Source organism: Panthera onca, chromosome C1, assembly GCF_046562875.1.
Source record: "Panthera onca isolate mPanOnc1 chromosome C1, mPanOnc1 haplotype 2, whole genome shotgun sequence".
NCBI classification, from domain to species: Eukaryota; Metazoa; Chordata; class Mammalia; order Carnivora; family Felidae; genus Panthera; species Panthera onca.
Genome location: NC_138346.1, coordinates 72,776,568 through 72,791,338, shown reverse-complemented (window position 1 = coordinate 72,791,338; position 14,771 = coordinate 72,776,568). Strand labels below are relative to the sequence as shown.

Here is a 14,771-nt window from a genome sequence, read left to right as displayed (position 1 = left end):
CTAAGTACAGTTCTGTTGAGTTTTGTGGTGAGTACCATTAGACTTTTGGCTTTGCCATATGACCTTCTCCAGACCTTCATATGTTTTACTTTATTCTGGAAAACATTTATCTTCTGTTGAAAAGGGAACTAAAAGATCTAGAGGAAATATTTCTGTGAAATATTCTGGGCAAAAGGAAAGAAATTTTTGTTTGTTCAATTGATCCTGGAAAACATACGGGGCTTGATGCTGTATTGAAAAAGGACAAAAGAAAATTTTATAAAATAGTTCTTTAATATTAAAGTTGGAACCTGGGAGGCATGTTGAAATCTGAAGATTTAAGGTTGGACCAATATCACCTATATTTTGCTGTGGTGTCAGAACTTCCTAGTCCCCTTGATATTACAGCTGAATGGGTGAAGAAAGTGATGTGTGCACAATCACAAACTGTTGACTCTTCCCCCAGAAACCAGGCCTTGAACGTGGTTTTTATAAAATTTAGAGATGACACCACTCTAGTTATTATCTTTGTTTCCAAAATGTTTGCAGTTGATGCTAAGACTTTAATTCAAAATAAACCAAGACCCCTCACTGGAGAGGAAATACAAATGAGAGTAGACCAAATTCACTAATATGGGTGCACTTACTAGAACTTCCAGATATAATGTGTTAGTTTGTATAGCTCGAGTTATCTCAGCTTACTTGCTTGGATGCATGAAACCTGGACTCAGTGGTTGCCTACCTTTAATAACATGGAAATGTCACAGCTTCCCTGGTATGATATGGAAGAAGAAATCTAAAGGCTTTGAGTAACGAGAATATTGGAGTAAATTTACCATATGCAATCTGCATATCCACCCTACTCCTAATAACATCACTTCTATGGCAGATAAAGTCTAGTCAGAAGGCAGAAAACACATCAGCAATTTGAACAGGGGAATTTTATTATATAGAATTATTAACTAGTGGGATGCCTAGGTGGCTCAGTTACAGGACTGACCACCCAACTCTTGATTTCAGCTCTGATCATGGTCTCACTGTTTGTGGGATTGAGCCCCTCAGCATGCTTTGCACTAACAGTGAGGAGTCTGCTTGGAAATTCTCTCTTACCCACTCTGCCTCTTCCCCACTCATGCTCACATGTGTGCTCTCTCTCTCTCTCTCAAAATAAATAAACTTTAAAAAGAAGAATTATTAACTAGTAACAGAATATGAACTGCTAAGAGAGACAGACCTCTAAAGAATACAAAATAGCAGTGTTTTCACTCATGCGGAATTTGAGAAACTTAACAGAAGCCCATGGAGAAGAGAAGGGGAAAAAATAGTTTCAAATAGAGACAAAGGCAAACCATAAGAGACTCTTAAATACAGAGAACAAACTGGGGGTTGATGGGGAGGGGGCGATGGAAGAGAGGGGAAAATGGGTGACAGGCATTGAGGACGACACTTGTTGGGATGAGCACTGGGTGTTGTATGTAAGTGATGAATCATGGGAATCTACTCCCGAAGCCAAGAGCACACTGTATACACTGTATGTTAGCTAACTTGACAATAAATTATATTTAAAAACAAAACAAAACAAAACAAAACAAAACAAAACAAAAGGAAACAATCAGCAAAACTAAAAGGCAACCGACAAAATGGGAGAAGATATTTGCAAACAACCTGTCAGATAAAGGGTTAGTATCCAAAATCTATAAAGAACTTCTCAAACTCAACACCCACAAAACAAATAATCCAGTGAAGAAATGGGCAAAAGAAACGAATAGACACTTCTCCAAAGAAGACATCCAGATGGCCAACCGACACATGAAAAAATGCTCAGCATCACTCATCATCAGGGAAATACAAATCAAAACCACAATGAGATACCACCTCACACCTGTCAGAATGGCTAACATTAACAACTCAGGCAACAACAGATGTTGGCGAGGATGCAGAGAAAAGAGGATCTCTTTTGCATTGTTGGTGGGAATGCAAGCTGGTGCAGCCACTCTGGAAAACAGTATGGAGGTTCCTTAAAAAACTAAAAGTAGAACTACCCTACAACCCAGCAATCGCACTACTAGGCATTTATCCACGGGATACAGGTGTGCTGTTTCAAAGGGACACATACACCCCCGTGTTTACAGCAGCACTATCAACAATAGCCAAAGCATGGAAAGAGCCCAAATATCCATCGATGCATGAATGGATAAAGATGTGGTATATATATATACAATGGAGTATGACTCGGCAATCAAAAAGAATGAAATCTTGCCATTTGCAACTACGTGGATGGAACTGGAGGGGATTATGCTAAGTGAAATTAGTCAGAGAAAGACAAAAATCATATGACTTCACTCATATGAGGACTTTAAGAGACAAAACAGATGAACATAAGGGAAGGGAAGCAAAAATAATATGAAAACAGGCAGGGGGACAAAAACATGAGACTCTTAAATATGGAGAACAAACAGAGGGTTACTAGAGGGGTTGTGGGAGGGGGGATGGGCTAAATGGTTAAGGGGAATTAAGGAATCTATTCCTGAAATCATTGTTGCACTATATGCTAACTAACTTGGATATAAATTTAAAAAATAAATTAAATAAATATTTAAAAGAAAGAAAGAAAGAAAAGAAAAGAAAAGAAAAAGAAAATGGGACTTACATGGCTGGGTGTAGGGAGAGCAAGGATACAGAAACCACAGGGAGCTGGCACATCACTCTCTTCCCAGGCCAGGGCTCCCCTGGTGAGGGCACTTCATTGTGCAGCCTGCTGATGCATTTCTGGCTGTGGGCAGGCCACTGTTGGAAGGGCTCTAGTCCCACATAACCAGAGTTGGTGAGAGGAGAGAGTTTACCACAATGTGGTTTGCTGTTATTTGGCAAGGCAGCCTTGTGAGGGCCCAATGTTGTGCAGTTAATTATAGCTGACTGCCTTGCATATAATACTAGGGTCCCAGCTTGTTGAAAGCCTCTAGAGGTGGAAGAAACTCATGGACAGGCAGGTAGAAAAAGGCCTCTTCCACCCACATCACTGCCTGGCATCCTAGGAGCCCACCCTTTAAATAAATATGGCCTCTGTAAGTCACTGGCTAAAATTCCCCCCAGTTAGGATTATTGCAGTGAGCACATAAAAATAACTTTCAGAGCTGCCAAAGTTTAAATGTTGCCTATATTCACCTCCCTATGTCTGTGCCTCTTAACAAATGCCTGAAGACCTCCTTAAAAATTGACCTAAATCACGAAACTATATAAAAGAGGCATTGCAACTATCAAATAGCAAAGCAATAATAATAGATACTGTCATCTGCAAATAATGATAAACCTGTCTTCCTCTCCATCACTATATCCCCTTTTTAATATTCATGCCCTATTGCACTGGCTTATTTGACTTATCCGAACATTAAATAATGCAGCCCTAACGGGGAAAAAAAAGAATATTGAAATAGCAGATGTATGGAGTAGCCACTTATTGTAGGGCACAGGTACAGTACTAAAATAAAGGTAAACTTGGAAGACAGTCTCTCTCTTCCAACCTCATTCACCCAAGGCTGAACTTCAGACTTTGTTGGAGAGGAGGTGGCTGTTGCCCAGTGTCTGGCAGAAAAGCTAACTGAGGTATCACAGGTCAGGCTGGCAAATAGAAAACATGCCAGCTGGAGTGCCAGGAAAAGTTGCTGGAAACCTCCGAGCTAGGGTGCCAGTAAAATTAGCTAGAAAGGCACCCACTGCTGTTTGGGTAAAACTTATTAATAAGGTCCCTGCTGGGATGCCCATGAAACCCACTAGAATGGGTGTACTACTAGTTCTCTTGAACAGAGCCCATGGAGAAGCAGCCAGCTGGTGACAAAGCTACCCACTGGCAACCACGGCATAAGAGCAAGAAGAAAACACCAGAAACAGAAGCCCTTTCCTCTTCCAGGGATTCTCCAAGATCCTCTGCTGACAAAGTCTAACATTGTGCCAATTGGCAAAGGAGAAGAGGGTGAATTTATAGAGCTGAAAGGCATAAATTGATAACCTGCATAGTTGGGGATAAAATGAAATAAAATTGGCCATGAGGGGATGACTGCTGAAACTGAGTAATAGGTGCACAAGATTATTATGCTATTCTGTCTATTCTATATATTTGAAACTTCCCATAATGTTTTCTTATTTTTGTTTTCCTAAAAACATAGGCTCTGGGGTCAACCTGCTTGACTTCAAATCCTGGCCACTTACCAGCCAACTATTTTGAGGCTCTGTTTCCCCATGTGTAATAGCAATACCTAGCTCATTAGAGGTATAGACAGGATTAAAATAGGTGTGATATGCAAAATGATTAGAGTAGAGCTGGTATGTAGTAAGTTCTCCATAAATCTTAGCTATTATTGCTATTTGTATTATTTATACTGGTGCTGACAGTTTTAATTTTTAAGAGACATAATATTAGCATCACACCATAAAAATAAACGTGTAAAAGTAAGAGTTGGTAATTCATAAGAAATGATTCCACGGAGTCAGGTGGTTTGACCTTTAGAATGATCTGTTGTATATTTGTCCTAGAAGGAAGAGTAACTTACCTTATCTTTTATTTTGTCAGCTCTAGCATCCAAAGGCTGGTTTTTGTTTTGTTCCTGATTACATTTTCGATTTCCTCCACCTGAGCTTATACTTTTACTTTGTCCCACAGAACTTGAAGCAGTAGTGGATAGTACAGGTGTGTTGATACCAGATACAGATGATGTAGTGTTTCCATTTATTGACCCATTTACACCTTGAAAATAAAAATAAACATGTTTATACAAAAGAATATTAATCAGTCATAAGAAGGAATGAAGTAATGATATATGCTACAATATGAAGGACTCTCTAAAACATTATGCTAAGTGAAAGAAATCAGACACAAAAAGTCACATATTGGATGATTCCATCCGTATGAAATATTGACAATGGGTAAATCCATAGAAACAGAGCACAAGTTAGTGGTTGCCAGGGTCTGGGGGAGGGAAGAATGAGGAGAAACTGCTTAAGGGGTATGGAGTTTCCTTCTGGAGTGATGAAAATGTTTTGAAACTAGATAGAGGTAGTGGTTGTTCAGTACTGTGAATACATTAAATTTCACTGAATTATTCACTTTAAAATGGTAACTTTATATTTATCTGAATTTCACTTCAATTAAAATAACGTTTAGAAATATAATTAAGAAGAATGAAGTCTTGCCATTTGCAACTACGTGGATGGAACTAGAGGGGATTATGCTAAGTGAAATTAGTCAGCCAGAGAAAGACAAAAATCCTATGACTTCACTCATATGAGGACGTTAAGAGACAAAACAGATGAACATAAGGGAAGGGAAACAAAAATAATGTAAAAACAGGGAAGGGGACAAAACAGAAGAGACTCATAAATATGGAGAACAAACTGAGGGTTACAGGAGGGGTTGTGGGAGGGGGGGATGAGCTAAATGGGTAAGGGGCACTAAGGAATCTACTCCTGAAATCACTGTTGCACTATATGCTAACTAATTTGGATGTAAATTTTTAAAAAATTAAAAATAAAATTAAAAACAAAGAAAAAAGAAATATAATTAAATGCAAATATTTCCCCTTTCAGAGCAAACCCACTGACAACTCTTACTCAAGTAAAAAAAGATAATAATAAACCATCTAAAATGCTATTATAATTTGCAGATGCTCTTCTAGCAACAGTTATCAACTACAGCAATATTAAAAATCAGTTAAAAGAAAAAAGGAGGACTTGGATATTAATTTTGATGAATTTAATGCTGAATTACAGAAGAAGTAATATCTTATTTTGGGTTACACAAAAGAGGTAATGAGATACAGAGGAAAAAGCAGTGGAGCTGGGAGTTAGAAGGCCTGGGTTCAAATCCTGCCCATGCCACATTTACATGTAAGTGGTCCTTGAATCACTTATTTAACCTTGGATGAGAAATGAGAATACTTCCAATCTCTAAGAGTCATCATTGTAAGATTAAGCAAGACAGTATGAAAAAGGTGTCTAGTACAATGTTATATAAATGTCATTAAATCTAAACTCTACTGAAAATAGGTATTGAAATGGAGCACTTGTAGGACCTCACTTAAGTTAATATAAATACCTTTTTCAGGACCATTTCTATTACTTTTTCCTGAAGTCCTTGAATGGAAGGAAGAAGAATCATGGTTCTGGGCTGGAGGAGCAAACAGCGGTGGAATTCCCAGCAATGGTGGAAAGAAGGTCGCCCCTGTACGAGTATGAACATCTGTTGTTCGCCACCATTCTGCACCTCAAAACCAAACACCAAACAAACAAACAAAAGTACGTGAATTAACTTTCTAGTTGATGTAACAATTCTTATAATTTTCAAGTTTCATCTTGGAACAAAATTGCTGAATCACACATAGTTCTGACCATCTAACTATAAGATAGTTGATTAGATATTGTACGCTCATCATTCCTCTCATTAAGATAATATCCAAGGATCTTCACTTAGCAGCTCCTTGAGTTCAAGTTTATGAAGAATAAAGGTAGTCTATGGTTTTAAAAATAAAATGGAAAACTTGGAATATTAAAGAACTATTTGACTCTTTGATAACTTAAACCATAATTTTCAAAATTAGCAAAGAAACAATATTTAAGAATACACTAATCTATTTTAAAACCTTAGAATTTAAGTTACCATCTACAACCTATGTTAAGAATTTCTTCAAGTTACATATTAATAAATCTGGGTCTGATAAATCATAAATAATAATACAAAGACTGCTACTGTAAACTGAAAATCACTGTGGGGTTTTTTCTAAGAAATGAAAAGCATTCAAAGATTTCCAAAACAAGTCATATTAAAATATGAAAGGTTTATAAAATTCCTCTCCATAAATTTAATGAAGAAAACTTGGATTTTGTTTATATTTTCTCTCATAATTACGATGATTGTTTTAATAATGTAAAATGACTCAATGGTAGAAAATCATCAAATGCAATTTAAATGTTCAAACAGTGGCTCTTAGTTTAAACTTTTAGAAAAGGAGAGAAGCCAAATTTTATAGAATATATTTTCCAAAAAAGGTGAAGATTAAGAAGAGATTTGAAAATAATCCAAAAGAAAGTCTTGTATTACCCCATTTAAAATCTCAGAAATAATCTTTCCACTTGGCTAACCTACCAGAGTAACAAATCATTTATTACCTTTGAGGCTAATCATCAAAGAGATATGCTATATTTTTCTTTGATTGTAACTACCAGAAGGAAATTATAGAAAAAAAAAAACCCAATAATATAGTATAAGAAACATTCAATATTCGTCAGGGTATTGTGTGATCTTTAAATCTTTTGCAGGAATATCTTTTCATTAAAAATAGAATGTAATGCAATGTTCACCGTCATCATCAGATTTTGCCAAGTGAAATGTTCATGGTACCTGCTATTCTAAAAGGTCTAAGAGACAGCATAAGCAGAAAACTGCAAAAACTATTCTTCCGCACTGCAGGAAGGCGCTGCTAGTGAAATGACACCAATGCATATTTAGCAGTGCCTGAATGACGGAAACTGAACCAAGAATAACTATACAAAGGCATTAATCATTTATCCACTGTTTAGATGAAAGAAGTGCATGTAGGTGGGAAGAAAAACTGTGTATTTGGAGCTTGTATCAGCACAGTTGCAATCTATTATTATTTATAGGTTTGAAACCTAGGTACCAGATAGATAATAAAAAGGGACTGAGGTTTCCTAAAGGTATTTATATTATTTAATATAGAGTCTATAATTAAAGCATTACAGCTGAATGTATAGACTTTATAAATAACCAACAAATCAAAGTGTAAGATTCAAATACTTTACATATAACCTCAGAAAAAAACATAACCATAACACTGTACTTTAGAGCATTACTATAAAATATGTACACAATGGGGAATAGAAAAAAAAATTGGAAAATGAATATGGTATATTTAAACTGACACTACAGGTAAAACAAACAAACAAACAAACAAACAAACAAGTAAATACAATAAATCAAATAAAAATATGAAGATGGTAAAGCTTCTGACTAAACTTTGCAAATGTCTAATATTTCATAAGAAATAATATAATTTTTGTTAAGCGACAAGCTTATTTATCTTCCAAATTTAAGAAAATAGAAAGCAAATTTAGTCACTCACAAACTAGCTTGTTGATAAGATAAAATATACAAAATAGGGAGTACATAACCCAGCACATGATGAGTTTTCAAATGTATTTAAATGAGGTAACAGCATATTGGCAATATTAGTCATATTCAACTGTAAGAGTTTAATATTTTAGATGATATTGAACCTAGAAAATATAGCAGACTTTTAAAATCTTTTGTGCTTGATACAGCCAGATGCTTCACAGAATTCATGATGATACAAAAATATAATTATCAAAAATCATAAATATTTTAAAAGAGATGACTGTGAAAGGCTATTTCAATATAAAAAGGAAATAATATCACACTAATATCCATGAAATTATTTTGCATCATTGATTCAATCATCTGAAATAAATTATTCCTTATTTAAAATTTCTAGTAATTTCTTCCTTGTGTGTCTTATTTTTTAAGGTGATTTCAAAAATTTGGCATTTAAATGATTACTCTTTTAAATAAAGGCAATTATAGAGAATTTAAATTTAAATTATACCAAATCTACAACTTGAAAAATGAGTCCTCTGGGTCTGGACATAGTCTCTGTTCATTTGGCAAAAACAGTATGCTTATATAGACAATACTTTCACCATCAAAGACTGCTTGTAATTGTTTATCTACCTCCTAAAAACTATAAACAACACATACAATGTGAGTGTATTCCTCAACACACAGAACATGACAGATGCTCAAAGAACTTTGTACAATAAATGAATGAGTGAATAGTCCAGGTAGGCTAGAGAAGTTATTAACTTTTTTTCTGTACAGTGGAAGTTATCAACAGTATTTAAATCCAGATGAGTAACTCTTTACAACTGATAACTATCATTTATCACTGTGATAAACTATTCATTATCACTGGTAACTATCAGTGCAGATAGTATCTGATTTTAATAATATAATAATTATATCGTGGCTTAGTAATACTCAAAAGCTATGTATGGTATGATAATTTAAGTTACCATCTAAGAATTTCCTCAAATTACATACCAGATAAATCTGGGTCTGATAACTACGATAAAATGATTAAAAAAATTTTAAGATAATTAGTAACTATATTACTACTATCTATTTTGATTTTTGTTCAGAAATCCTAGATTTCAGCAAATATCTATTGAATTGATCATCTTGCCAAGCAACCATGCTAGAAACTGGCCAAAATAAATTCCTATCAGTATTTTTAAAGCAAATGCTAAAACTTAGTTTAAGACTTCATTTTAACTTTGCAGTCACATTATCCCTCCCATTCAGCTCCTCTCTCCCAAACAACTGAATTAAAGGAATAATATGACTCAAAAAACAGTACTTGAAATATACATCTAACCATCTTTCCATTCTGTATATAGTTAAAATGAGATACTTGTTTCCTTTTAAAGGAGCACTTGACAATTTATTACCCATTAAAGTGGGCAAGAGGAAATAATAATGATAACTACAATTATGTACTAATTATATATGCTAAACTTTGCAATCAGTACTGATATGGCTTATCCTTAATCTTTACAAGAATACTAAGAGGCAGGTACTATTATTTATCCTCATTTTTCAGATGAGAAAACTGAGGCAGAGTGGTCATATTACTTGTTCAAGGTAGCAGTCACATTTAAATTCAGGTCTATTTGTCTCTAGAATTATGCTCTAATTTTTAAGCTATTTTATGTAACACTAAACCATGCGTCCCTTACTAAAATTTATTAAAGTAAAATCAATCACCAGAAACACATTAAAGTTTAGACTTTCAAAATAACATAATGAGACAAATCATAGCATGTTTGTCCAATTTAAGCTTTAACTGATGTCCTACGGAGCTCCTGAATTCTCATCTATAGAATTGGGATAATTCTGGTCTTGCTGCTATGCAAGTGGTGCAAATCTATAGTTGTTCTTATCAAATATGGAAAAATATAGAAATTTAAGAGCCAAGTTCATCTTCCTTAGGAAGTGAGAACTCAAAATAAAAGTATAGATATATTGATTGTAAGAACTGGAATGTACTTTCCACTCTGAGTTAAATAATTTTTAAAAATCAAATAAAGCTGAGGAAAGTTCATCAAGCTCTACACTTAAGATATTTACACCTCCCTGCATGTTATATTTCAATAAAAGGCATGAGAAAAACATGGCCTAATTATTCACTTTTGTGGCAGATGCCCCCTTCTCTAAACACTTGAATATCTATAATTGCACTACCACCTAGCACAAATCGTGTGGGGTTTTTTGCACATGGTAAATAGGATAGAGCCAATTCTTGTACAAGAGTTTTAATATACCAGGCATTAGACTACTCTTTTTGTTCAATTTAATAAACAAATTACCGCTTGAACATTTTCAAGCTTTCCTCCTCTCCTTGAACACTGTTTGTAACAGATGTTTACCTGGAAAAGATGCTAGTTGGGGATGTGCGGCTAAGGCTGTGGGTGTACCAAGTGTCCCCAAACCACCAAATTCTGAATGCCCTGAGCTGGCTGAATGTAGACCAAAGACTGGGTGGCTGACCATTGGGAAGGCACTCGACACTGTGGACAGGTTAAACGGTTGATCCCCAGCTGCTCTGAATAAATGTCCTGGGAGGGAAAAAAACACACTTAAAGTTGTACTATAAAAACAGATGAGATTTATCTGATTTCAGCGTTCATAATTAAAATTTCTTATCCATTAAATTTCTATTTTACACTTTTTTCTTTTGTATTTTTGCTCTTCACACTCTATAGAATATTTCTAGAAATACTGAAGTACTCTAAATATCAAAATGAGTGGTATAACCTTATTTACTTTGAATTTGAGATTGGAAAAATAATGTTTCAGGTACATAATTTTCACTAATTATATAGTTTGACCTGCTGAAGTGAACTTTCTGTTAATGCATTACATTCTTAGCAAAATTTTACACTCATAAGAATGAAAATAAAAACGTTCTATTAACATAAGGTTGAAAACCAAAGAAGTCAGTCCAGGATTTGTCACCAACCATTACTCAGATTCTCATACACTCTGGGCAAAGCATTCCCAGTTCCATGTACTAGAAGTGAAGCTATGGTCTCTGTCCAATACCTCTGAGGTGAGGAGTGTGCATACCAAAAACAGATTATATTTTGGCCTAATAAAGCAACGTAAAAGACAACGTAAAGATTTAATAAATAAACCTACTAAGATATTTCTAAATGTATCTAAGGGTGGTTATCAATACAAAAGTCTTTTTGAACTTTGTGATGGAAAGATCATGTTCAATTCAAATGTGTGACTGTTCAATTTCCACTCTAAAGAGAATCCAGTTCTGAGTGTCATGATTCCAGTTTGAAATGTTACACAATCAAAACCATGACTTGTTTTTCATATTTTGTAAGAGAAATAGCAGGAAATTTGTTAATACTTGGAAACCTTCCTTTAACTTCCAGGAAATAATTAAGTTTCCTTGGCCTGATACTATGAAAACAGAATATCAAATCCCACACTCTAGGCTATTTTAAGAATTTACTGTGTAAAAGGTACTATTATGCTCTGTGTCAAAATAAGGGTAAGTCTTCCTTATTATCTCCTGCTTATACCATACCTAACTGTGTACTGCAATTTAGGCTTAACATAATACATTTGAGAAATGTAATTATGTAAGTTAAAAAAAATAAACTTTTGTTGTCATTTAGTTATCAAGGAAATATCTCCTCTGCTTTTTTTATTCCTGAAAACCAAAAGGAAGTCATCAAAAAGGTCACAGTCCACCTTCAGAGATTAATATAAACTCTGCATTATTTACTGAAATAACACAACACTTTTTAACTGAAGTAGTAAGATTTAAATAAATTGCATCAACTATATCTTATATCAACTTATCAGGTAAAAAGTTCCAATTGAGGGTGAATTTCCCATTATAACAACGCAGTAACTGGATCTCACGGGAAGATCCTCAAAGTGCCTTTGCAAGAAGGCCCACAAACAAACTGTAAGGGAGAGGACAAGGGAAGGACAGACTTGGGTATCCTTTCTAAGTCAGCCAATCTCTGTTTCTGTTCATCACAGCCTAAACAGAAATTTTGTGAATTTGGTACTTTTGTGTTATCAGAATTCTAGACCACATTAGCACTAAAGTTGAGTCAAAACAAAAATAGGGCATACGATAAGAAAAGGCCATTCAATGGGGCGCCTGGGTGGCGCAGTCGGTTAAGCCTCCGACTTCAGCCAGGTCACGATCTCGCGGTCCGTGAGTTCGAGCCCCGCGTCAGGCTCTGGGCCGATGGCTCAGAGCCTGGAGCCTGTTTCCGATTCTGTGTCTCCCTCTCTCTCTGCCCCTCCCCCGTTCATGCTCTGTCTCTCTCTGTCCCAAAAATAAATAAAAAACGTTGAAAAAAAAAATTTAAAAAAAAAAAAAAAAAAAAAAAGGCCATTCAAAATCACTAAGAGTAGCAACAGGTCACCAGAAAGATTGTGTAAATTTTTTTTTTTTTTTGCAAAGTCTCAAAAACCCAGCTAGTTTCTCTAAAAAATGAACTGTAACATCAAGAACTAGTATTTATTTATTTTCACAGGTAAAATCCCTGGTTCTTACCAATCATTTCAACTTCATCAATCAGATGCCCTTAATCAAATGTTTCATTTATAAACATACTATGATCAGTTACCTTTCCTTCTACATCAGTTTTCTTGATAAGCAAGTTAAACTAACCACTCCAGTTTGAGGATTTTAGAATCACTTTTCATTTATATTTTATAAAATAATAATTCTTAAATTATATTTGTCAACTCTATTTATGTAAAAATGATTTAATATGAAAAAAATCTGTGGGGTAAACTCAAAACTACACAAATATTATAAAAATTCAGAACAGATTGAAATTATAAAGGGTCAGAAACTGCTCGAAATACTTTCATAACAGCTAATGAATTAGTAGTAAACGTTCCTAGATGCATAGTTAAAAGATCAATTTTATTTTTGTGAAGTAAATGAGCTAAATGTTGGAGTCTCGTGAACAGAAAACATGAACAATACTTAAATGAAGTTGTCACTCTTGCAGCAGTAATCAAGAACCAATCATACACAATTTGATAACAAAAATGTTCTTTTTTTTTTTAACTCTAAAAAGAGTGGATATCTAGAAGGAAGTGAATCTAGAATTTCAACAAAATATGAGCTTCACTCACCATAGATTCAAATGGAAAAAAGAAAGCATAGTCCTGTACACAGAGTTACATTTATGCCCAGCAACATTACAAAGAAGCTAACTTATTCTATTTTTTTACTCTTTCTTGTAAAACTCTTGGTGAAGATAATTAAAGCATAGAAAACACCCAGGTGACAATGGAATCTTTAGGGTTTATTCCCTATTGGCCTATCACTTTTGTATTTAGTAAAAAACACTAGGACCACATTATAATGATTATAGTGATGCCATGCGTTATCAAAAATACACATTAGAGATTTCCTCTGCCATATATGGATACAGTTGTACACAGAAGAGAAACGATTTCATAATGCATTTCATATTTTTTACTGTATTTTTGCCTTTATAGCAAGAATCTAGAAGTCAATGATATAAAAAATAGCTTTCTCATTAAAATCTCTTAACACTATATATAATTTCAGTATTGTTTTTGTACCACCTTTTAAAATACACAGATACTAATTCCATGTAAAAATCTTCCAGAATTATTCTGTTCTTTATTCAAAAGTTTCTGTAATTCAGGCATTTCATAAACATACCTATGAAGTGTCAGGTGCTATGTTTAGTATTTGGCATACAAGGAAGAATGAGACATAATCCCTGACCTCAAGAAACTCATAGTTGAACATAACTTAAATACTATTGAACTATTTTTTACACCACATTGTCTAAAACAAGTTAATTAATATTTCAGTATTATTTAAACTGGTACTTTCATATATAGGAGCTAGTAATAGATTCCAAACACCCAAAAATGGTGTTTCATACAAAGTATACAGTAAATATCTGTTGAACAAATTAATTCACTACTCATGAAAAGTACATCCATGGGACTTATTTCAAAGACCTTCAATCAGAACAGGAAGTATACTTCCTAGCTTTCTTTCTTTTGCCTTACTTCACCAACCCCTGGTCCTTTTTTTTTTTTTTTTTTTTTTGAATGTTTATTTATTTTTGAGAGAGAGACAGAGCTCTCTGAGAGAGAGACAGGGATTAGGGGCAGACAGAGAGGGAGACACAGAATCCAAAGCAGGCTCCAGACTCTGATCGGTCAGCATAGAGCCCAATGAGGGGCTCAAACCCACAAACTGTGAGATTATGACCTGAGCCAAAGTCGGACACTTAACCCTGACTTTTTTTTTTTTTTTAATTACCACTTCCTCCTTGATTCCATTTAGGTCTCATATTGGTTTTGATCATTCAAAACTCTACCACCTCAAAACATCTTAAACTCTTAAGTTGCACTCTACCCACAGTTTCCACATTTCCATTTCCTTACTTCTTAGCATGACTCCCCCAATCTCCTACCATACCGACCCTATCTATTCTTCCTTCTCAATCTCATTGCCATCTCTCCTGAGTTAACCTTGAAATAAAAGTCTTACCTGTATGTCTGTTCCCTCCCCACTTCTTGGGATCTTTACTATTTGTGCCAAACCTCAAGCCTCTCTTCCATTTTGTCTATAAAGTTACTAAAGTTTTCCTAATCATCAGGATGATGA

At 34.6% G+C, this 14,771-nt stretch overlaps 1 protein-coding gene across 24 annotated transcripts in view; it reads right to left on the bottom strand.

Annotated features, from left to right (window-relative positions):
* Window positions 1-14,771, bottom strand: part of BAZ2B (bromodomain adjacent to zinc finger domain 2B) — a 434,969-nt gene that overhangs the window by 109,549 nt on the left and 310,649 nt on the right. For 17 of the 24 annotated variants that reach the window (XM_078451217.2, XM_078451213.2, XM_078451224.2 and 14 more), the window contains 3 exons: window positions 10,492-10,680; window positions 6,068-6,235; window positions 4,527-4,720 (listed from right to left, as the gene is read on the bottom strand). In XM_078451217.2, coding sequence (XP_078307343.1) covers window positions 4,527-4,720; window positions 6,068-6,235; window positions 10,492-10,680 — 551 coding nt within the window. The remainder of the gene's footprint in view (window positions 1-4,526; window positions 4,721-6,067; window positions 6,236-10,491; window positions 10,681-14,771) is intronic. The other 7 variants (XM_078451221.2, XM_078451232.2, XM_078451233.2 and 4 more) reach the window with 3 other exon arrangements.